A 26,071-nucleotide genomic window follows, 5' to 3' on the forward strand; every position below is an offset into this window, starting at 1 on the left:
AACTCACTGATACTCATCTCTAATTCCCAAGCCAGACCTGCCCCTGCCATATTCCCTGTGTTGCAAATACAATGTATACTTCCATGTACACACAAGGCTTCTACGTGGCTCTATGCCTTTAGGCAATCTTTTCCCTACCCCTGAGATACTGGGCTGGCATTTTACCAGACAAATCTCCTCTAATTCATCAAGGCTCAGTTCAGATACTATCTACTCTTTGAAGCATTCTTAACTTCCCCTTAGGTACAAAAAAAATCATAACTTCTATTGTATACCAATAGCATTTTGCTCATGTTACTTGAACGACTTTATTACATTAAATCACATGAATACATGACTATTATATGACTGTCTTCTCAGCTATAAAATAAATTCCTGAATGATAGAAAAGACATACCTTAATATTCATTGTACCTGCTACCATCTTAGTTGCCTGTACTACTGCACAACACACACTAGGTGCTTGTTACAGGTTTGCTAAATGGAAATGAAATGCACTGCCCGCCAAGTAGAATGATTCTTGCAGGCAGAATCTTCTATGTAGTTTATTCTATGTCTGTAAGGCATCTGACCACGGAACCAGAGGACCTCCTTTTCAACTGCTCCATCATTCAGTATTAAAATTGGCTCTTTCTCATACTTCATCCCAGATTGGTTTTCTGTACCAAGGCTAAATTCAATTACAGTACCATTTACTCAAAGCCTCGAAGTAGATAAACAGAAGCACTTAACATTAACAAGGCATTTGAGCAATTTCATTGGGAATTTTTTCTGCTTCGTTTAAAAAATGAAATGAGAAAAAAGTGCCCTTAATGTAGTACTCTTTTCAGGGGGTAATTATGACAAGGAAATGATTTTAATAGCTTATAGACCTAAAGATGGAACATGCAATTTAAAATGTCCAAAATTTGAAACACAGAAGAGTAGAAGGAACACAGAGAAACAGACAATCTACTAGGCTTTCACCTTTAAGGTAAGTGAATGAGAAAGAGCAAAACTGGTAATCATGAAAATAAGTGTGAAGTTTTCAATCAGGCTGAAACTGGTGTTTAACAAAATATATGAAACTATTAGTTTGAATTATTTTCAATTTTGATATAAACCATTTCATTTAATAGTACATAATACACATCCTTCTAGGATGAGCAAAAATGTAAATTCATGAAAGTGTTAAAGAAAGTAACAATGAAATAAAAGCTCAAGTTTTCCAGAAACATGCCACACTTTAAAAATCTATGAAATCATATAAATATTAAAATGTTATATTTCTACTTTAAAAACTCATTATAATAATCCCTGGAATGCCTTTTTTATAATTACAGGGCATTTTAAGGTTAGAAATAGATTGAAAATTTGTTTGACACAATCAAGTATCTAAAAGTTGAACTGTTGTTTATGGAGCTCTTACCTGTACAAGGAAAATGATGAGAAAATAAAAATTTGCAATTCTTCTAAACTGTTCAAATAGATTCTTTGGGAGGAAATTCCAAAGTGTATACTGTAAGGGGCGGGGGGAGAATAAAAAACATTATTAGAAAGAAAACTTGAAAAGGGTATTAATTCATCTTTTTTATGGCCGAGTAGTAACTCTAAGGTATAGATATACCACATTTTATTAATCCACTAATGAATTGATGGACACTTAGGTTTATTCCAGATCTTTGCAATTGTAAATTGTGCTGCAATAACCATTCAAGTGCATGTGAATTTTTGATGAAAAGTCTTCTTTTCCTTTGGGTAGATAGTGGGACTACTGGATTGAATGGTAGGTCTACTTTCAGTTCTTTGAGGAATCTCCATACTGTTTTCCATAAGGGTTGTACTAGACCATTCTCCTAAGTGAAGTAACTCAAGAATGGAAAAACAAACACCACATGTATTAACTATTAAATTGGAACTAACTGATGAGCACACATGTACACAGAGGGAAGTAAAACATAGAAGAACTCAACCAGGAGATAGGGGGAGAAAGGGGAGGCACAAAAATCTACTTTAATGGGTATAATGAACACTATTTGGGTGACAGGCACACCTATAGCTGGGACTCAAGCATTACAAAAGTAGTCCATGTAACCTAAAACATTTGTAGCACTAATATTTTGAAATTTTTTTAAAAAAGAAAACTTGAAAAATCTTAATAATAATGACTAATATGGGTCTAGATTATCATACAGTGATATTTAATATGTCCAACACTTAGAAACCCAAACCTCACATATATGCATAAACATATATTTAGAGGTATAGTATATAAAAACATTTTTCAGAAATTAAGTTTTCACTCCGAGTATTACAATGGCCATCTAGTCCCATATCTTTGCTTTCTCTGATTCAATATAAATTAGGTTCCTTGCTATGTGCTCTCACATCATCCTACTTTTACTTCTTTGATAACATTCATTATAGTGAATTATTAATATATATGTGTACATTTTTTATTAAAGTTTCTCTCAATAGGCAATGAGCTCTATTGGGGGAGGTTGTTCATCAGTCTTGTTTACTACATTTTCCCCAAACCTAGCACAGTGCCTGGTACGAAGTTGATAATAAATTACTTGGATGAATGAACAAATTAATTCCTCTGGTTCAGCTAACCTATGGAGTCTTGATTATCTTCACCAAAAGATATAATTATGCTCCTATCAGTACCTCCCATCTCCATGACAGCTGAGAAGGTATACACACAACCCTGGATCTTAGAGGGCTTTTACCTGTTAATCAACAATATTTGGTATTTGGTAATAGGTAAAGGTTTCAAAGCTAAATTCCACATGGGCAGAAGGAGCGAACTCTCAGGCCAAGTATCAAACCACATGTACTTTCTCACTGATACTTTAAGCTCAAGGATTGGTTCATTTAAAAGTTACCAGAAGAAGTTGGGTTTTCTAGATGTCTTAATCAATAAGACCATAAAGAAAATTTTTTAACCTAAAAGGATAAATTTTAACTTGAACAATCTCCATCCCAATTATCTGCATAACATGTGAGAACATACCCATTAATAAGGTGACTGAAAAGCCAAAGTGGCTGCACAGGATGTAGTACATGAGAATGTACATTTTAAAAAGGCTTATGGCTTACTCTTGATGGAACAAGCCTAAAAAAAAAATAATAAAAAATAAAAATAAAAAATAAAAAGGCTTATGGGCTCAAAACTCAGGGAATCCGGAGAGAATAAACAGAACCAAATACACTAAGTGGAGCAGCTACATTGCAACCAATAGCCAACTAAAAAGGTTCTTTCTCTGGGTCCAAGAAAGTGCCTTAGGGAGAATCATTCAAAAATAAATGCAAAAATTGTGTGTGGATATGCCTTACTTGGGAGAAGAAAACCTATACTTTTCATGAGATTCCAAGGCAGTTTGTAACCAAACATAAAAGCCACTCAAAACCATTGATCCAGTCACTCTGAAGCTGACACACTCCAGAGTAGCACGTAACTGTCCTATTTATTTAATATCAACTTTCTAAAACAATAAGCTAAACTCCAGCAGGGTAACAGCTGAACTTCTAGTGTGTTGACCTTATGTTCCCCGACTAAAGGGTTTTTAATTAAACAAATAAACATTAGGACAGTTATAGTCCTCTGTGGAAGGTGATGTAAACACACCAAAAGGGAACACTTTCATTGTTGTTGTTTCTAAGCACCAAGTCTTAGTTTACCACTGTTTTAACTTATTAAATGAACTGCTTCCTTGAGGAATTCTGGTTATTCCCTTCATGGGAAACTATTGCCCTCTTCTCTCCTTCAAAAGGACATAAGCTAATAAGAGGTCAGGGAGCATGTCATAAGCCCCCTTACCACAGGTGCTGAGCATAAAATTTAGCTCACGCTTGTAATCCTAGTACTTTGGGAGGCCAAGGGGAAGGATCACCTGAGGCTAGGAGTTGGAGCCCAGCCTGCAAGACCAGCCTGCATAAGAGCAAGACTTCGTTTCAACAAAAAACAGAAAAATTAGCCAGGTGTGGTGGTATACACCTGTAGCCCCAGCTACTCAGGTGGCTGGGGCAGGAAGATCTCCTGAGCCCAGGAGTTTGAAGTTGCAGCGAGCTATGATGATGAGACCCCCATCTTCACACACACACACACACACACACACACACACACGCACGCACGCACGCACGCACGCACGCACGCACGCACGCACGCACGCGCACGCACAAACACACCCACAAAAGACATACAAGAAACCTCAAAAAACGTGCCTTGGCCATTTACTCCATTGATTTAGCTAAAAGGCAAATTAAGTTTCTATCACCTCTTTTCATTATAATAGAAATGTAACATTTTAATGTAGACCAAGACAAGCCTACTTTTTGCAGTTTTCTAATTAAACATGAAATTGTGCTAGAGCCATGTATACCAAGTTATTCAAATTGACTTATTTATCTAAAAAGTGGACTCTCAGGCTTGGTCAGTTGCTACAAACCAAAAGCAATGTTAATCACAGGGAGAAAATGTGTATAGCAGTTGTTTTAGAGACAATGGTGAGAATTGAGGGGTTTTTTTTAGGGTGGGGGGTGGTCATAAGTAAGTTCTTGCTCAGAAGTCAGTAAATGGATCTTTTATCCTATTCTTCACATGCAACTATAAACTGAAAAAGAACTCTGACATTTAGAACATGCTTTTAACTGTTTCTTCAGAAAAAATGCCAGCTTTCCAAGTATATACAATGCAATTTCCATCGGCTTTGTAGTGAATTAAATAATTGGTACACAAGTGTGGCCTCTAAAGATGCAATTATGTTACAAAGTTGTGGGTCCCTGCCTTAAACATCTACCATCTAATTTAATTTGAACCAAAAATCTTACAAATTTTCTAAACAAAATCTCCTAATTCCAAGGAGAGAAGCTGAAGTGACTCTCAGCTTTGAGAATCTATTATTTCATTTAAGCAAAAAGAGGTTTTAGAACTTTACCTATTTTACCTGTTCTGGTTTATCCAAAATTTCTAATTTAGCATTAAAATTGATGATTAGGAAGCTAAAACTTCAAATAACTTGTTCTAATATGTCTGTGTAGCACAAAAGAAAGGGAAGCAGGTAAAAAATGAAGTAGTAGCTATTTAAAGTAACTAATAAAGTTAACAGCCAATTGTGAATGAACTACTAGAATGAACACTGACTTCTAACTATCAGAAGGATTTGGAAACAATGGAACAAAATATATTACTTTGAGTAGCTATAAATAAGCACACAGTTGTAAGTAAGCAGCTCTATCTTAAGTTAACTGTTCACTTTGCTAAATTATTGTACCCATTCTATTAACAACTCTTGTTGATGTAGGCATTAAATCCAATTTTGAGCATCACAGCAGTCTACTTTCATTTTCATTACTAGTATCACACAGAACTTTCCCTTCTTTATGCACTGCCCTTTAAACAATAAATTCAAGCGGAAGAGCAAAAAAAAAAAAAATTACGAGGACATAACTAGATCAGAATTCAGTCACTTTAAACAGGCACCATCAGAGAGGTAAGACTGAAACAAAGAGAAGTCTAATAAATTCTACTGATGATTCTGATTTTTAAAATAAGGAGACATGCTACTGTAATTTTAGGCTTGAAACTTTAATCCAGGACATTCTTGCACATAGGAGTACTAAGCTCAACTGGGGGCATACTTTCAAAAAGAGTTAGGTAGAGCTCACTGACTCTTATTCCTTCCAAGGGCCTTCAAGATGAGGCTCATGATTTTTAAAGAAAACACTACAGAACAGATAATCAAGATGGAAACCAAAGATCCTAACATGGTTCAAACAATGCTCCTGTTGCTAAAAAAGGGAATGCCTAAGTTTTGTACTCGTTACAAAATTCTGGTGATTCATACCAAATCCCTACAGAGTACATTAAAGTAGTAAGGCTGTAGAGGACAAGATTTTCCAATGAAAATATTTGTATTCCCAGGAGAAAATAAAAGAACACTTATTTTATAATTAAACAGAACTTAAAGTCGAAGTGTTTATCTTCAATATTCTCTGCATTAACAACATCTACTCCCAGTGTTACGTTGACATTTATAAACAAAAAGGCACTCAATTAAAATATTTATAATTTAAGGGTAAAGAAAGGAAATCAACACTTGCTATGAAGTTGGAAAGCAGATGACATACTCTATAAATTGTATATTTCTTCAATTAAAAGATTCTGGCACAAACAGCCAAAAGACAATGTGAGGAAGAAAAATTATGAAACTGTTGGTCTCTCCAGAGTAGACCTGAAGGTCTCCTTTTAAGAGAGAGCATCTCACACATTCAAAACATATGACCCTGAGGAAATTAATATTAACAGTACTGTTCAGTACTGTAATAGTAATCACAGACACACAAATAACAATAGCAGCTACCATTTACTGAGTTGTTACTGCATACAAGGCACAGCGCTAAATGCTTTATGTGGATTATTTTATTTCATCCTTAGCACAATCCCATGAGGTAGATACTATTAATATCCCTATTTTACAGAAAAGAAAACTGAGATGCAGAGAGATTAAAAGACTTATTTTAACTTCAAACCCAGGTCTTCAGTCTCCAAGGATGAAGCTCTTCAGTACTACATAGTATATTATCCTCATAATTATTTATTGTATTAAGATTATATTATTAAGATTTCATTCTTTTTCAGAAGTTACTATACTGCCAATTCTTTTTCTGCTCTACAGTGTTTATGAAAAAGCAGATAAGTTAATCAATAGTTAATTAGAAAGACTATAAACATGATATTCATAGAGAAAAAAAGAGATCCTAGTCTATCAATGTAGAAATGCTCACTTCTTTATCCTAGTTTCATATATATATGAAAATCTGTTTAGAAACAGAATTTTATTTGCAGGCGGGCTCCTATTTTTTTAAAAAAATATTCTACTGTATTGTTTTACCTACTTGCAAAACTGAAGCTAGATAAAATATGGAAAAATATTTCATTAAATACATAAACAGTGAGAATTAGACTGAGTCATACATTCTTTCAAAATGTGAAAACAGGCCAGGCGCAATAGCTCATAGCAGTTTGGGAGGCCAAAGTAGGAGGATCAGTTAAAGTCAGAAGTACCAGCCTGGGCAACATAACGAGACCCTGTCTCTATAGAAAATGAAAAAAATTAGCCGGGCACAGTGGCGCCTGCCTGTAGTTCCAGCTACTTGGGAGGCTGAGGCAGCAGTATAGCTTGAGCCCAAGAATTCCAGTCTATAGTGAGCTATCATGCTACTGCCTTCCAGCCTAAGGCAACAAAGTGAAATCCTGCTTCAAATAAAGAAAAAAAAAAAAAAGGCTAGGCATGGTGGCTCACGCCTGTAATCCTAGCACTCTGGGAGGCCAAGGCGGGCAGATCCTTTGAGTTCAGGAGTTCGAGACCAGCCTGAGCAAGAGGGAGACCCCTGTCTCTAATAAAAAAAAAAAGTACTATTCAGCTCTAAGAAACAATGGTGATATAGCACATCTTATATTTTCCTGGTTAGAACTGGAACCCATACTACTAAGTGAAGTATCCCAAGACTGGAAAAACAAGCACCAGATATATTCTCCAGCAAACTGGTATTAACTGAGTAGCACCTAAGTGGACACATAGGTGCTACAGTAATAGGGTATTGGGGAGGTGGGAGGTGGGAGGGGGGCGGTTATATACATACATAATGAGTGAGATGTGCACCATCTGGGGGATGGTCATGATGGAGACTCAGACTTTTGGGGGGAGGGGGGAAATGGGCATTTATTGAAACCTTAAAATCTGTACCCCCATAATATGCCAAAATAAAAAAAAAAAGAAAGAAATTAGCTGGACAGCTAAAAAAAAATATATATATATATATATATATATATAGAAATTTAGCCGGGCATGGTGGCGCATGCCTGTTGTCCCAGCAACCCGGGAGGTTGAGGCAGGAGGATCACCTGAGTCCAGGAGTTTGAGGTTCCTGTGAGCTAGGCTGACGCCATGGCACTCTAGCCCGGACAACAGAGTGAGACTCTGTCTCCAAAAAAAAAAAAAAAAAAAAAAAAAAAAAAGTGAAAACATAAATTATATCACAACAGAATGATTGCCACTAGTTTGACGAAAGTCACTTTACCTTCCTCCACATAAAATACTATGGAAAACAATTCCCTAGAAAATACTTTATCTTTCACTTTGATGCAAAAGGAGAGAAAAAAGTGAGGAAGGAGCCCAAATAGCACAATGATGTGAAAAGAGCTCTTTTGTTTGGTGCCATTAGACCTTATAAATTTGTTCTGCTCCTGGCTTTATCATTAACTCTGCTTGGTGATCATGTCACTAACTTAATCTCTCTGGGTTTGGTTTCTCCACCTGTAAAGTCAGTGAGTTGAACAAGATAACCTCTTAGGACTTTTCAGGTCTACAAGTACACAATTCCATGTCAAAGGACTACTACTGATTGTTTAATTGGATACAACAAGGTGAGTAAAAATTTCCAGTAAAAAGACTATTCAGGCCGGGCGTGGTGGCTCACGCCTGTAATCCTAGCACTTTGGGAGGCCGAGGCGGGCGGATTGCTCAAGGTCAGGAGTTCGAAACCAGCCTGAGCGAGACCCCGTCTCTACCAAAAATAGAAATAAATTAATTGACCAACTAAAAATATATATACAAAAAATTAGCCGGGCATGGTGGCGCATGCCTGTAGTCCCAGCTACTCGGGAGGCTGAGGTAGTAGGATCGCTGAGCCCCGGAGATTGAGGTTGCTGTGAGCCAGGCTGATGCCACGGCACTCACTCTAGCCTGGGCAACAAAGTGAGACTCTGTCTCAAAAAAAAAAAAAAAGACTATTCACTATTTGGGGCACAGGTATATAAACCTCTGCCTGAGAATAAAATTTCTGCCACAAGGGTATAAGATTAACAGGAAACAGACATTTTATCCAAATATTCTCAGAGTGTTCTATAGGCCTGTTGATCTGCTCTTAGGAAACAAAGTTTTCACTTGTCCTTATCATATTTCACATGTTTCTCTACTGTATCACAAACCAAAAAAAAAAAAAAAAAAAAAGAAATTAAATGCATGTTTGAAAACCAAAATGCTATGTTTTTAAGAAGAGCATAATTTTGTGTTTCAGGTCTTAAATGATTGCAAATGTGCAGTGAACCAAACATTGTATCTCTGCCTTACCAGGCTGCATGAGGAAGTAAGGAAAATGATCAAGAACCGTTCCATGCTACAAGATATGGCAGTAGGCCAACCATCTAGCACCTAGCCTAGTCAACCAGAGGGAAAGATTAGTAAATTAATACTTACAGAATGATCGTTACTGTGACTACTGGGTATTATAAACTATAAAAAGTGTTTTCACATATGGAGTATTAGTCCCATTTCACCAATCAGGACATTCTGACTCAGAGTGATTAATTTGGCCAAGGTGACACAGCTAGTAAATGTTGGGCCAGGATATAAATGCAGGTGTTCAGACTTCCAGTCCACTGCTCTTAGTGCTACACTATGCTGAAGATGATTAGTCAAATGGTGACACAGCTGCAATGATTTAACTCTTAACAGGTCACAAGTCAAGCAGTATACTGAGTAGAATGAACCCTTTAGGACCCAGGAATGTACTTGAGAAGATGGGGTAGGAGGTGGGGAGTTGGCAGGGGAAACAGAAAGTGATGCAAATAAAGTCATACCAGAACAGCATCCTCCAAAAGAATGCAAATCATTTATATCCTAGTCTAGCCATTCAAGGGTACTTCTGGAAGCTTTGCATAAGTAAATCATTCCTGATTTTAGCACATTTTAAGTCTTATAGTAATATGCATGATAAACAGGCACTGTGAATCATAATGGAAGGCAAGTAAATATCTTTCAGCTCTAAGAAGACAAAGTGATGAATTTTTTTAATAAACTGCCTTTCAGAGGGATAACTGCCATAGTTGGTATATCATCTGTATAAGTACACATCCAAATATGTGTATATATAAATGCATTAGCATCCTCAGAAGCATAAAAATAAGTATATTATCTGACTCACTATATGAACATCTATTCAGTGTTTTTTTAAAAAAAAACTTACCTTAGATGAGACTATTCTATTATCACAAAATCTTTGTGCAATGTAAGCTTCTGTTTCCAAAACTGGATGACTGCCAACAAACACTGTACGTGTACCAACTCGTTTCTCTTCTCCAGCACACTGACGAAGAGAAAGAGGAAAAAAGTCAGTCTTTCATCACATTTCCCCATGCTTTTACCAAGCTCAGAACTGTCGTCTAAGCATATCTGGCTATAATGTGTGGAGAAAATAGTAGGGAGAGGAGAAAACTTTGTTAGGAAATTCAAAATCCACTAAGCTCTTACTTCCTGACTTAGTAAAGATTAGTAAACATGTTGCTTGAACCAACTGTTCTAAGGCCAAAAGTGCAATTCTAAAATGATTAAAGAAAAGTGTCCTAGAGAAACAATATTTTTACTGCCAATCATTTTTCTTTCATCCACAGCCCAAATGAACCTCAAACATCACCTTCACAGCAACATACTTACTTAGAAAAGGTTGGACTGGGAATATTTATTATAAAACTGTCGAGTACAACTTTATCAACTACCTTATCAGATAGCAGAAACATAATGCAAATTACTTCTAAACACACACAAAAAATACTTATAAGTATACAGGTCATAAATAGAATGGCTGCCTCTACTAATGGAAAGACCAATGATTTCTATAAAGAAACTGTAATTCTTTGGCTTTACAGAGAAGAATTTTTTTATAATCTCTCAGAGCCTATTATCATATGCTCCCATTTTACAAATATATTTCTAATGCCCCTTTTATATATTTTCTTAAAAGTAGATTTGCTGAATCTAAAAGTCCCACATCACCCTTTAATTTTGCTGAGGCTTCACTGTTTTCTTAAATCAGGATAATACACTTCTTTATATAAATTTGGGATAGTCTCCTTTGATGGTACTATATTACCATGTCTGAGACTACCAAATATTTAAGTCAAAGGAAGTATGATAGAAAGCAATGTTCATTTATATGTTTCCATTATTTTTAAAAGATAATTTTCCAACCTAAAATGTTTTAATACACGTAGCCATAAAGATTTTCCTTCTTCTCAATGATATATTTAAAGGTCAAAGATATAAATCCCCACCCTCAAAATGATCATTTTTAGCAGACTACTTACAGCTTCCAAAGTCTTCCAAATATCTACTATGTTTGGGTGTATTCAAGTCTGAATTTGTGTACCTTATGCAAATATTATATATAAAATTATTTCTTAGTTTAAAAATCGCCCCAAAGTACAGATAAAATCTCTTTGCCTTTCCATTTTCATTTAAGCTTGTGACATATTCAGTGGGGTGTTGCCTTCCAAATTCCTAGGGAATTGCTCAAAGTAATTGGGATAAACTGAAGTAGGAGAGAGATTTAGGCTGTATATAAAGGGTAAAATTTGGAAAACTACCCTGGCATAAGCTAAGGGAATTTGTGGAATCCCTGGAGATCTGGAAAAAGTCAGTAAGTAACTGTGATGGAGAGCTTAACCATTTTCCTGACTGCCCAAAGATAGGGCATAAGCATTTGTGCAATGTAAGCTCTACCCCGAAAATAAGACCTAGTGATGGGCGTGGCTACTCAGCGTATCTGCACAACCCATGCATTTCATCACAGAGTGGTAAAGAAGACAAGCAGCCCTTCTCATCTGCCCCATAAGAGCTTTGTTGCTGGACATGAGAGATTGGGGCCAATGGTTCTAAAGGAAATAGAGTCGCAAGAAATTCAGGATGGAATTCGGGGTTTGGAGACTTATGATGATGTTCCAGAAGAAGACGACTTAATTATATTTGAATAAATGTAGATTGTTGTACCATACTTAAAAAAAAAAAATAACACATCCCCTGAAAATAAGCCCTAGGGTGTCTTCTTGAGGAAAAATAAATATAAGACCCTGTCTTATTTTCGGGGAAACACAGTATACAGGGTCTCACACACCTTACTGATAAGATCACTAAATTTTCCATAATGTCCATTTTGCAAAACTGAAACTAAAATTGAACACACCTGTCAGACGTATAGTTTATTTGGTTTCAACGCTACTCCCAACTTCTGTTGCAGGGTAAGACCTTTCTGTAATCTCCACAGCAGACCTGACCCTTATAATGTACCAATTTGAATTACAAAAAATGTCAAGTCTATGTGCACTGTGAAATTTGCAAGCTTTAATTTAATATTCATATGGCTGTTCAGTTTTCCACACAAGCAAAAGTCGCTGTAGAGTAAATAAGAGTTTCCTTTTATGCAAGTTCTCAGGTCATGCTACAAAGTAGAAAGGGGGTGAGGCAAAGGAGGTAGAGGGTCAATGAAGCAGGATGTTTCCTACACTGCCAATATAGATTAATTTCCCCCTCAATTACAGTGGCTACTGATTAACTTAAAACAAAAATGAACTAGTGGCCGGGCGCTGTGGCTCACGCCTGTAATCCTAGCTCTTGGGAGGCCGAGGCGGGCGGATTGCTCAAGGTCAGGAGTTCAAAACCAGCCTGAGCAAGAGCGAGACCCTGTCTCTACTATAAATAGAAAGAAATCAATCGGCCAACTGATATATATATATAAAAAAAATTAGCCGGGCATGGTGGCACATGCCTGTAGTCCCAGCTACTTGGGAGGCTGAGGCAGAAGGATCACTCGAGCCCAGGAGTTTGAGGTTGCTGTGAGCTAGGCTGACGCCACGGCACTCACTCTAGCCTGGACAACAAAGCGAGACTCTGTCTCAAAAAAAAAAAAAAAAAAAAAAAAAAAATGAACTAGTACTTCCCTAATTCTGAACTGTTTTCGATATTCTTCTGTACAAGAGAATAAAAGGAAGAAAAAAAAGTATAATGTAATTTTTATGTATATTTTATGAATTCCCTATATTTGAATGGCATTTATAGTTTTATTAAGAGCTTTCCCCATATATTATCTCTCTGATGTCTTTTGAATAAGGCCTAAGTGACCTCTATCTCCACTTAATTGGAAAAAATGGATTGAAATTACTGTGCAGGGGAGTGTGTGTGTGTGTGTGTGTGTGTGTGTGTGTATAGATTACTGCAGTGATTGTTGTTAGGTGATAAAATAGAGGCCTGAAAGAAGCTGCAGAATCTTCACTTCTGAATATTTTTCAAAATAGTGCAAAATCTCCTTTGCCCAGACAGGTTTGGGTTTAGAGGTGCCTGAGGACTAGGGGTGGGTTGGTATGAAGCACATGACTTTTCCATGCCTGTTTCACCCTAAAATTTGATGAACATGCAATTTCTGGTGGAATTTCCTGCAACTGTATAATACTGTTTGGTTTACATAAAAATGGCAATGCTGAACTCACATGTAAATTTTCTGCGATTTTCCACTTCCTGCGATTTTGAACAATGTACATGCCTGTGCAAAAGCAGAGAAAACTCTATGCTTTCTCATTAAAAAAATTCCCATTTGGATGGCACACGATGTAGTCTAGAGTGGGAGTGTAGGATTCCTGCTACCTTGTGATGAATTTTAACTCATTAAGAATCCACTCTGTGTGGAACTGCTTCCATCCAAATGTCCTTAAGAACAGCATCTTTTGCAACTTGAAATATGCTGGCACCAACTCTACTTTAACGACAAATCACATACTACATCTAAAGTATGGCAAATGTTAGAAAGCATATTTACTGGGGAAGGATATACCTCTAACCCTTGCTAGGGAGAGGCAAAGATATAAAATGTAATCAAAATGTTTAGAAAAAAGGAAAACAAACATTTGTCAGGGGTGCAACAAGTAGGAGGGGGGAGGAAAGAATGGGTATATACATACATAGTGAGTGTGATGCACACCATCTGGGGGATGGACAGGCTTCAAGCTCTGCCTCCCAGGGGGAGGGGAGACAAGGGCAATGTATGTAACCTTAATGATTGTACCCCCATAATATTCTGAAATTAAAAAAAAGAAGAAGAAAATTCCCCCCCCCACACACACAGAAGTTCCATTATGAAATTATAAACTCAGAGATTATGTATTAATTTTTGCAAACAGTAAACATTCAGGGCAAGTTATGTCTTTATATTATATGTTTTCATTGCATATTATCTGTCCTCACTGTAATTTTAAAAGTCTCTTTATAATTATATTTGTTGAATAACCATTTCTTCCATTACACCGAAAGCTCAATGAGAGAGGGAAAAATGCATATTTACAATACAAGAATAGAGAAAGCAACTTAAAGTTCCTCCTCAAAATAAAAATCACCCTTTGTACTCCTGATTTATACCTTCACAGTATAAGCTGAATATTGTTTTATAAAAAGCTAGAAATTATACCCCAAACCAGCCTCTCAATAAAAATCTAACAGAGTAAAACGGTACTCTTATTCAACTGGTATTGTCTTAAAATCCTGTCTTCCCTACTCATAAAAAATGAAAAGCTGCTGGAAGCATAATTTGTTTTTTGACTGCCTCCAGACCAGTGACTAGATAAGAACTGAAGAAAACTAGAGACCTCAATACAAAACTGTCACTATAAAAGCTGGCACAGGATCTGAAACAAAGCCTACCTCTCTCTCCGTGTTTTCCAGGCATTAGAAGACTTAAATTTATCATTTAGCCATAGACCTGTGATTCTTAATCCTGGCCACATATCAGCTTTAAATACAATACTATACCTGAGTCTTTCACTTAATATTTAACTTTTTTGGAAGTTACTCAGGTGACAATTCTAATTTGCAACCAAGGCTGAGAATTACTTCCCCAGACTCTCTCTTTTAGTCAGTGATGGCCCTTAACTAACATTCCACAGGTTTTTGGTATATCAACCATAATCCTACACTTTGGAGAGGGTGGGAAGGGGTGAGGGATGAAAAATTACCTATGGTATACAATGTACACTACTTGGGTGATGGGTACACCAAGAACCCACACTCCAGTGCTATACAATATATACATGTAAAGAAATTCAACTTGCACCCCCTAAATCTATTAAAATTTAAATTTTAAAAAATCCTGCACTTTTTAATTAAAATAATTTAAACAACTTGCCTTACAATGAATAAAAATACAAATAACCCACACATACTGTCTCCTCCAACCATTTTAAGCTTCTCGCAAAATGAGATTCTCTTTCAATACTTCATTTTGCATGTAGTTAATATCTCATCAATTAGTCAGACCATTGATAATGAAAACTGCAGGCCAATATAATACAAAGATACTTGAATTATCAGCAAATAATCTTAACTGATGTAATCTGTAGCAATTACAGCATTATTTGTATTGGTCATTGAACTGCTCTCTGTGAATTCCTATAGCAAATAAAAGTATTTGCTCAAAAATGAACCCCCCCAAAAAATCCTCATTAAAATCTGAACACTTGGCAATGGTTTAAAACTGTTCTCCATGCCCTAAGCCAAAGCTATTTTCTTCTCTGAAGCACTAGTATTTTTGAACAGCATAATGTCTTTAAAAGGCCAATTGAAAGAGTATTTCATAAAATTTCAGACGTCTATTGAAATGCTCCCTCAAAAGTCAGCATGTCCATACTAGGGCTGGGAGGGGGATGTGGTGGTATGCAGGGAGGAGAGCACTACAGCGCCAGGGAACATTTCCAGTGTATTAAGCTTCTTGTTTAAAATCGCTACAATGTATTCTAGTGGTCAAACTGCTTGAGGTTTCCAAGCCCACTCCAATATAACAAGCCAAGATGAATAATCTTTTGTAATTTAGTCATAACTCTAAAATGATCCTTAAAATTGCACTTTTCAGGCCGGGCACGGTGGCTCACGCCTGTAATCCTAGCACTCTGGGAGGCTGAGGGGGGCGGATTGCTCGAGGTCAGGAGTTCGAAACCAGCCTGAGAAAGAGCGAGACCCCGTCTCTACTATAAATAGAAAGAAATTAATTGGCCAACTAATATATATATAAAATTAGCCGGGCATGGTGGCGCATGCCTGTAGTCCCAGCTACTCGGGAGGCTGAGGCAGGAGGACTGCTTGAGCCCAGGAGTTTGAGGTTGCTGTGAGCTAGGCTGACGCCACGGCACTCACTCTAGCCTGGGCAACAAGCGAGACTCTGTCTCAAAAAAAAAAAAAAAACAAAAAAAACTCCAGCAACTGGACCAGCACAGAACTAGGCAATGTCTTCAACATAATCCGGGTGTAAATGTTTTATTTAAAGCAGTCAAGTTTCTGCCTCTACAGAAGCAGCATAGGCAATTCTGAGGCCATCCAAAGGGCAGGTGACTATGGTCCACTGGCACAGAATGCTTGGTTTTGAAAACACTATTCTTTAGTATGCATAAAGATGACTAGAGTTGGCATGTTTGGGAGCAATTAAGAGCCACTTGAGGAGTCCCTGAAGGCTGCTGTCTATAACATATGCCATTAATCCTTTAGAATTGTTGATCTGACACCTCACAGTAAAATTAGGAATTCATTTCTCCTTTTGTGGCAGTGCATATGGTCACTTGGCAACTTTACCAGAATTATTGAGCTTGTATCTAAATCTCCCTTCCCTCCATCCATAGTTCTGGATTCGAATCTGCTATACATTATAAAGATTAGGTCTGCTATAAATGTAACAGATAATTTGACTGTAATTATTCCTAAAACATACTTAGACATATATATAGTCTGTTAAACAGACTATAGAAATTAGAAAGACATTTGAAATGTAATGTATAACTTTTAGTATATTGAAGCATATAAAGAAGAAATACTCAGTGATGCCTTGTATATAAATAAAAATTGTTTAGATTGTTAAATTTTAATGTACCTTTCAGTACTGCCAACCAGGAATGCCACAGTAAGAACTGGCAAGAATATCAGAATACCACATTTCCCAAACTGCATTTACATGAAACAAGTTAGTAATGAGGTTCCTTAGAGAAGGGGGAACCTGTTCCAGTAACCCATCTCCTGGCAATTTGCAATGCATACTGATATTAAAAGCTCTAAAAAGTCTTGAGTAAACTTCTTCAACTTTCTTTAAGTCATCATTTCCCCAATTTATTTGACCAGAGAATTCTTCCCACCCCTCTGCCAAGGAAAATCCAGTGGTATCACATTCTGTGCAACATAGTTTAGACGTTGCTACTCTAATACATTTGTTACCTCATCAAACAAGTCTGTACATCCAGTCTACATCTATGCTAGGGTAGAAAAAACACACAGTAGGCCGGGCGCTGTGGCTCACGCCTGTAATCCTAGCTCTTGGGAGGCCGAGGCGGGCGGATTGCTCAAGGTCAGAAGTTCAAAACCAGCCTGAGCAAGAGCGAGACCCCGTCTCTACTATAAAAAAAATAGAAAGAAATTAATTGGCCAACTGATATATATATAAAAAAATTAGCCGGGCATGGTGGCGCATGCCTGTAGTCCCAGCTACTCGGGAGGCTGAGGCAGGAGGATCGCTTGAGCCCAGGAGTTTGAGGTTGCTGTGAGCTAGGCTGACGCCACGGCACTCACTCTAGCCTGGACAACAAAGTGAGACTCTGTCTCAAAAAAAAAAAAAAAAAAGAAAAAAACACACAGTATTCACAATCACTTATATTGACAAAGCATTCAAGGGTATGAAATGAGTTAAGTGTTATAGTTGTGAGAACTTCTATCCCTGTATGCCAAAAATAGATAAAGTAAAATTAAGTATTTGGCCATGATCCCAGGTGGCTGCTTTTGCATCTAAAGCTTAATTAACAAAGGCAAGAAATCAGGAGATCCTGGTTCTAACTTCCTTTCCTCTATCAATTGGTCTATATGTAAGGAAGACCTAGCATTGGTTTCTTCCTATGTTACTTGAAGAGGGCTTGACAAAATACTCTGATCTAACAGGATGCAGGGGAATTCAGGCTAGATCTTCTACCAATAAAACCTGAAATGTGGCTTTGGATGTTGCATCATTTGCCACCTATTTCAGCCTTGTCCACAGAAACAAAACAAAACAAAAATAGTCAAGGATGGGGAAAAGATTACCTGTTTGAGGATAAAGAACAATTTGCAAACAAATATACATGAGAAGATAAGTATTGGGGATGAAATTTATTTGTAGGCTTTAAAGCAGAAAAGGAGGGAGAAATAAATGAAATATTATGAAGTCAAAAAGACCAGACAAAGGCTCATGTGCTAATGCCCGTTTTTAATATATAAGTGCAAGCTGACTAAACTCTTTTCGGGTGCTAATTTTGGTACACTAGAAGGTACATTGGATCTTTCAGGCTTCAAAGATGCACATTTAAAGCACCCACAGTGGCAATTTATTTAATGGTAATCTTTAGATGTCAAAAAATGAATGCCTTTTCAAATGTGCCTCTTACCCTAGGGAAATGGTTTATTCCTCTGATAAAATAGAATAAAAATCCTTGTCCCCGCAACCCAAGGTACAAACAACTGCAAGTTAAAACAGGTTAGTATTAACTGCCATAAGGGCAATTTTTTTGTTTTTGAAGACAGAGTCTCACTATGTTGCCCTGGCTAGAGTGCCCTGGCGTCAGCCTAGCTCACAGCAACCTCAAACTCCTGGCCTCAAACGATCCTTCTGCCTCAGCCTCCCGAGTACCTGGGACTACAGGCATGCGCCACCATGCCTGGCTAATTTTTTCTATATATATTAGTTGGCCAATTAATTTATTTCTATTTTTCAGTAGATATCGGGTCTCGCTCTTGCTCAGGCTGGTCTCGAACTCCTGAGCTTGAGTGATCCTCCTGCCTCGGCCTCCTGGAGTGCTAGGATTACAGGTGTGAGCCACTGTGCCCGGCCTCTTTCTATTTTTCAGTAGAGACTGGGTCTCGCTCTTGCTCAGGCTGGTCTCGAACTCCTGAGCTCAAACTATCCGCCTGCCTCAGCTTCCCAGAGTGTTAGGATTACAGGCGTGAGCCACCACGCCTGGCCCATAGGGCAATTTAAAAAAAATACTGAACCACTTAGAATTACACATTTTACTTGTACATAGGGATTTTGCTGTAAAATGAAAACACACACGTGCAGAAATAAAACCACACTAAAGAATTTTTATTAGAGTGGATACATTCAAAACATACGACTTCTCAAAAGCAAACACCACTTACACTAAAGACCAAACTGCCCCCAAACCAAACAATTTTCCACAAGACAATTTTTTTAACAAAACAGGACAGACATTAACAGGACAGACATTAGTTTGAGGTTCATGATTGAAAATAGCAATGGGATATTTCTAAAACACACATAGGAAGTATCTAGAACAATTATAAGAATTTACAGTCAATATTAAAAATACCTAACAAATTTTAAACAGGAAAAAAATGCTTTCAGCTAAATCATGAAATCATGAAACAGCACAGTAGTTGTAGGTCTCTTCATTAAGTGACTACTGCTAAGTGGAATGCAATATTAGTCATGACCAGTACTCAAAAATTAAATGTTCATAAAGACTCAATTCTCCTGGCAGGGCGTGGTGGCTCAGGCCTATAATCCTAACACTCTGGGAGGCCATGGCAGGAGGATTGCTTGAGCTCAGTAGTTTGAGACCAGCCTGAGTAAGAACCAGACCCCGACTCTACTAAAAACAGCAAAAAAATTCGCTGAGCAACTAAAAATAGAAAAAAATTAGCTGGCCATGGTGGCGCATGCCTGTAGTCCCAGGTACTCAGGAGGCTGAGGCAGGAGGATAACCTGAGCCTTTGGGGTTGTTGTGGGCCATGGTGACATCACCACACTCTAGCCAGGGCAACAGAGGGAGAGACCCTGTCAGGGAAGGGGAGGGAGGGGTGGGGAAGAAAAAGAAAGAAAAAACACAGTCCCTGTATTCAAGGAATTTAGAGTGTAGTGGGGGAAACCGGGCAATCATCAAATGATGCTCGCATAAATCAGCAAAGTATCAAGAATGATGGCTAACCATCAAAGTTAACCCAGCAAGGAACAAAACAACCATAGAACACAAACCTGATTATATCATTCCTCTAGCCTCTGCTTTGATGGTTTCTCACTGATCTTAAAACTGGAAATTAGGCCGGACACTGTGGCTCAAGTCTGTAATTCTAGCACTCTGGGGGGCCAAGGAAGGTGGATCGTTTGAGCTCAGGAGTTCGAGACCAGCCTGAGCAAGAACCAGACTCCATCTTTACTAAAAAATAGAAAAATTAGCCGGACATGGTGGCGCACGCCTGTAGTCCCTGCTACTCAGGAGGCTGACTCAGGCAGGAGGATCCCCTGAGCCCAGGAGTTTGAGGTTGCTGTGAACTAGTCTGATGCCACGGCACTCTAACATCTAACCCGGGCAACAGATTGAGACTCTGTTTCAAAAACAAAACAAACAAACAAAAACCTGGAAATTAAAATCCTTACTCTGACCCGCAAGGTCTTACATATCATCTGGTCTCTTTTTCCTATTTGTCCAACTTCATCTTGCCCCCAAGCCTCCCCTCTTCTCTTTCTCTGTTATAGTCCATTGGTCTTCTTTCCATTCCAGGTGAGCCTCAGGTCCCTTCCTGTCCCGAGGCTTTGTATTCCACTGCTTCCCTCAGCATAAAATACTCTTCCCTCTTTAGCTACTTACAATCATCCTTCAGATCTCACCAACCATCAGTTTCTCACCAAGCCTTCCATGATGAAAACTCAAATGAAGAGAGACCAATAACATGCTCTCCAAAATCTGTCTGCTACAGGGAATGAGCAAAGCATGAAGAAAATCTCAATTCAGTTTCTCAAAAAGCCATAACTCCAAGTCTCCCCTGAAAATCTCCACAAACATACCTATCAATATTTTCCAAAAAAAATCCTTTGTGAATTCTTTGCAAAAAGTGCTTTCTTAAAAAAACTTTCTGATCATTTTCAGTAAAAACAAGGCAGTGATTGTGAAGACAAGAACTCTATATAGTCTATTAGGATACTTTTGTAAATTAAACATAATTTAATGTGACTGGTTATTGGGATGCCTTATTAATTGATTTATACATACTTCAATTTTTATCCTGAACAGTACTCAGATTTATCATTTCCAGCTGACTAAACAGTTGACTAAAAGCAGCAGTAACAGCTATTTCTTTTTTTTTTTTTAAAGTCAGGCTTTAGGCTTGAAATATAATCTCCAACATAATATTGTTTCTGTGAAGAATATCAGATTAGACTTACATTAATTTGACCTATAGGAAACTTTCCATGAACATAAACTGTCATAAAATGCAAAGACAAATTATAAAAGGTTTTCATGAGGGCCCATCATGTGGAGCAAGCATACACCATGGAACAGAGGCTGGGACCAAGGCAAATACAATTCAAATCAGCCAGCCATGTGCTGTTCTCTTTTCAAGTTTACCTCATTTAATAATCATAAATTGGGGCAGGGTATTTTTCACAGCATTAATTTCTCTGCAAGTAGAACAGAGAAAAATATCACTAACCTATAGAAAGTCCCACACAAAAAAGACCCTGCCAAAGCTGTCAAAAAGACATTTATACAACATTATCTCTGTGGTTTTTGGAACCTGAAAATTATTTAAAGAATAACACCTTAATGATTAACAGGTATTATTTATTTATACACATATTTGACGTAACAATTAGTAACAAAGCCTGCACAAAGAGTTTACTAATAAATGAGTGAACAGTAGCATGTAATCAACACGACTATTTCTTGGATCATAGTTTCCAGAACACTATTGGGCTATCAACTTAAGATCTAGATACCCTACTCCAAGTAGAAAACAAGACTTGTTTGTTTTTAGTAGTTTTCATCTGCACTCCTGAATGTTTGTAAATACAAAATGCTAGTTCATGAAGTGTGCCTAAACCCTATTAAGTTCAAAGAATTGTTTCTATTTGGTCACAGCAAATACCTCCTCCTATGGAAAACTCTCCTATAGTGTGGGGTAGGGTAGAGAAGGATGACTGCACATTGAAATGGTGTTGGTACAATGGGTTAGAAAAGAAAGATATTTGTTCAAAGGAAACTGCAAATGAGAATACTAAAGTTTAACAAGTGGTAAGGGAACCCCCATCTATTACTTGATGCTTCAGGAGTGGAGACTCCCACTTCTCAAGGAAGACCCGAATCAGCATAATACTAACCTGTTACCTGGCCCATCAACTATTCTATTGCCTAGCATCAGCATAACACTAAATCTATTGCCTGGCATACCAACGTAATATTAACCTATCCCATGACACAACTAACCTACAAATGGTACCCCACCCCTCGGGCCACCCCAACTTAATAAAAGTGGGAAAAATTGAGTAGACGGCGCTCAGAATTTGGTGGCAAGACCCCTCTGAGCCTGCCAGCGAGAATAAACTTTCTCAACTCTACGTGTGCCGCTCAGTTTGTCCTCAGGACCACTTGCTGTAACACTTGCCACAACACAAGAGCTGCAGAGCTATAAGAAAAAAAAGTCCTCCTTTCTTCAATATTCAAAAAACAAGCTAACAAATTATCTCCCTTCAGCTTTTGCTATCCCTATGCTGAGACTACAAGTGAATCTTGTACAGAAAAACAATTCAAACACACAAGTGGTATATTTCAATCACAAAAATTTCTACTTAATTTTTTTTGCACCCTGTGATAGTAGAAAAGGCAATAAACAATGGAGTTTTTAAAACATTATATGTACATTATTTTAAAAACATATAGGAGGGAGCAAGATGGCAGACGAATAACACCGCCAGACAGAGTGTCTCTGCAAAAAAGACAGATTCTAGCAGAAATTAGAGGAAAGAAGCAAGAAGACGAGCATACAGCAGACAAAGGGCCGGAAGGAGGGGTACCTGAGACCCCGGCAGACTCCACGGGAGGAGGCTGCGGAGGAGAACTGGAGGCTGAGACCACCGGAGCAGCCCGGAGACCAGCGGCAAGGACACCACCTAACGCCTCAGAAACTAAACAAGGTGTGTGAATACCCAAAAAATAACTTAAGGAAAGAAACAACAACTGATCGACATGGGAAGAATTCAGCAAAAGAACTCAGGAAATATGAAGAACCAAACGGAAAACACACCCCCAAAGAGGAGCACCAGCGCCCTAGAAACGGACACCAACCAAAATCAGGCAACCAATATGACAGAAGAGGAATTCATATGTGGATCATAAGAACACTCACCGAGCTGAAACAACAGCTCAATAACCAACATAAAGAAACCACAAAAAGCCTCCAGGATATGGAAAAAGAAATAGAGACAATGAAGAAAAGTGTAACCGAACTCCTGGAAATGAAGAATCAATCCAAGGAACTACAATATACAGTGGAAAGTCTCAAGAACAGTGTAGATCAAACAGAAGAAAGAATCTCAGAGCTTGAAGATAACACCCTCCAATTAAATAAATCAGTCACACAAATAGAGCAGAGAAACAAGAGAAAAGAGCAAAGCCTACAAGAGCTGTGGGATTACGTGAAGAAACCTAATGTGAGGGTCATAGGATTACCAGAAGGGGAAGAAGATAACACTCAAGGGTTGGACAAGCTGTTTGAAGATATAATAGAGGAAAATTTCCCAGGCCTTGCTCAAAATCTTGATATACAAGTTCAAGAAGCTCAGAGGACCCCTGGGAGATTCAATGCAAACAGGAAGAACAGTCATCAGACTGACCAAACTAAAGAGGCCCTTCTAAGAGCTGTAAGACAAAAGAAGCAAGTAACATACAAGGGAAAGCCAATTCAAATAACATCAGACTTCTCTAATGAGACTTTACAAGCAAGGAGAGACTGGGGCCCCATTCTCACTCTTTTGAAACAAAACAATGACCAACCTAGAATATTATTCCCTGCAAAACTAAGCTTCGTATATGAAGGAGAAATAAAAACATTCTCAGACAATCAAAGGCTCAGAGAATTCACCAAGACAAGACCAGCCCTACAAGAAGTACTTAAAACAGCGTTACGCACGGAACATCATAATAATAACCCACGAATATAAAAACAACCAAAACCCAAAGATACTAAAGGCCAGATATTACAATGGCTCAAGACAGAAATCATAGCAACAACATCCAACCCAACAGAATGATCAGTAATCTACCTTACCTATCAGTTCTCTCAATAAATGTGAATGGCTTAAACTCTCCACTCAAGAGACATAGGCTGGCTGAATGGATAAGAAAATACAGGCCAAGTATATGCTGTCTTCAGGAAACACATCTAACCTGCAAGGATGCATATAGACTAAAAATAAAAGGGTGGAGATCAATATTCCAAGCAAATAGAAGCCAAAAGAAGGCTGGTGTGGCAGTTCTAATTTCAGACGATTTAGTTTTTAAACCAACAAAAGTAGTGAAAGACAAAGAGGGTCATTATATAATGGTGAAGGGCACAGTCCAACAAGAAGAGATAACAATTTTAAATATATATGCACCCAACTTAGGTGCACCCAGATTCATAAAGCAAACCTTACTGGAGCTAAGCAAATGGATTAATAGCAACTCCATAATCGCCGGAGATTTCAACACTCCACTGACGGCACGAGACAGATCCTCCAAACAGAAAATTAATAAAGAAATAATGGACTTAAACAAAACTCTACAACAATTGGGTCTGACTGACATTTACAGAACATTCTACCCAAAATCCACTGAATATACGTTCTTCTCATCAGCTCACGGGACATTCTCTAAGATTGACCATATCCTAGGACACAAAGAAAATCTCAAGAAATTTAAAAAAATAGAAATCATACCATGTACCTTCTCAGATCACAGTGGAATAAAACTAGAAATCATCCCTAACAGAAACTCACATTTCTACACAAAAACGTGGAAATTAAACAACCTCCTACTAAATGATTGCTTCATAAATAAAGAAATCAAGACGGAAATAAAAAAATTCTATGAAGAAAACAACAATGGAGAGACAAGTTATCAACTCCTCTGGGACACAGCTAAAGCAGTTCTGAGAGGAAAGTTTATCTCCATAAATGCCTATAACCAAAAGACAAGAAGATCACAAATAGACAATCTAATGAAACGACTCAAAGAGCTGGGAAAAGAAGAACAGACCAACCCCAAACCCAGCAGAAGAAGTGAAATCAACAAGATCAAATCAGAACTAAACGAAATTGAAAACAGGGAAGGTATTCAGGAGATTAATAAAACAAAAAGTTGGTTCTTTGAAAAAATAAACAAAATTGACACACCATTGGCTAAGCTAACGAAAAGCAGAAAAGAGAAATCTCTAATAAGCTTCATCAGGAATAAAAAAGGAGATATCACAACTGATCCCAAAGAGATACAAGATACAATTTATGAATACTACAAAAATCTTTATGCACACAAACTGGAAAATGTGGAGGAAATGGACAAATTTCTAGAAACACACAGCCTCCCTAGGCTCAACCAGGAAGAAATAGATTCCCTGAACAGACCAATCTCAACAGCTGAAATAGAAACAGCAATTAAAAATATCCCTTGGCCGGGCGCTGTGGCTCACGCCTGTAATCCTAGCTCTTGGGAGGCCGAGGCGGGCGGATTGCTCAAGGTCAGGAGTTCAAAACCAGCCTGAGCAAGAGCGAGACCCCGTCTCTACTATAAATAGAAAGAAATTAATTGGCCAACTGATATATATATAAAAAATTAGCCGGGCATGGTGGCGCATGCCTGTAGTCCCAGCTACCCGGGAGGCTGAGGCAGAAGGATCACTCGAGCCCAGGAGTTTGAGGTTGCTGTGAGCTAGGCTGACGCCACGGCACTCACTCTAGCCTGGGCAACAAAGTGAGACTCTGTCTCAAAAAAAAAAAAAAAAAATATCCCTAAAAAGAAAAGTCCCGGTCCAGATGGCTTCACACCTGAATTTTACCACACAAAGAAGAACTAGTACCTATCTTGCAGAAACTATTCCACAACATCGAGAAGAACGGAAACCTCCCCGACACCTTTTATGAAGCGAATATTACTCTGATACCAAAACCAGGAAAGGATGCAACAAAAAAAGAAAACTACAGACCAATATCCCTAATGAATATAGATGCAAAAATTTTCAACAAAATCTTAGCTAACCGAATCCAGCACTTATCAAAAAAATAATCCACCACGACCAAGTGGGCTTCATCCCAGGGATGCAGGGATGGTTCAACATACGTAAATCTATAAATGCAATTCACCACATAAACAGAAGCAAAAACAAAGACCACATGATTCTTTCAATAGATGCAGAAAAAGCTTTTGACAAAATTC

At 37.9% G+C, this 26,071-nt stretch overlaps 1 protein-coding gene across 6 annotated transcripts in view; it reads right to left on the reverse strand.

Annotated features, from left to right (window-relative positions):
• ATP11C (ATPase phospholipid transporting 11C (ATP11C blood group)) overlaps positions 1-26,071 on the reverse strand; it is a 190,550-nt gene that overhangs the window by 83,767 nt on the left and 80,712 nt on the right. For all 6 annotated transcript variants that reach the window (XM_012782513.2, XM_075999369.1, XM_012782516.3 and 3 more), the window contains 2 exons: positions 10,012-10,131; positions 1,409-1,498 (listed from right to left, as the gene is read on the reverse strand). In XM_012782513.2, coding sequence (XP_012637967.1) covers positions 1,409-1,498; positions 10,012-10,131 — 210 coding nt within the window. The remainder of the gene's footprint in view (positions 1-1,408; positions 1,499-10,011; positions 10,132-26,071) is intronic.

The sequence above is a fragment of the Microcebus murinus genome, chromosome X (assembly GCF_040939455.1).
Source record: "Microcebus murinus isolate Inina chromosome X, M.murinus_Inina_mat1.0, whole genome shotgun sequence".
Lineage (NCBI taxonomy): Eukaryota > Metazoa > Chordata > Mammalia > Primates > Cheirogaleidae > Microcebus > Microcebus murinus.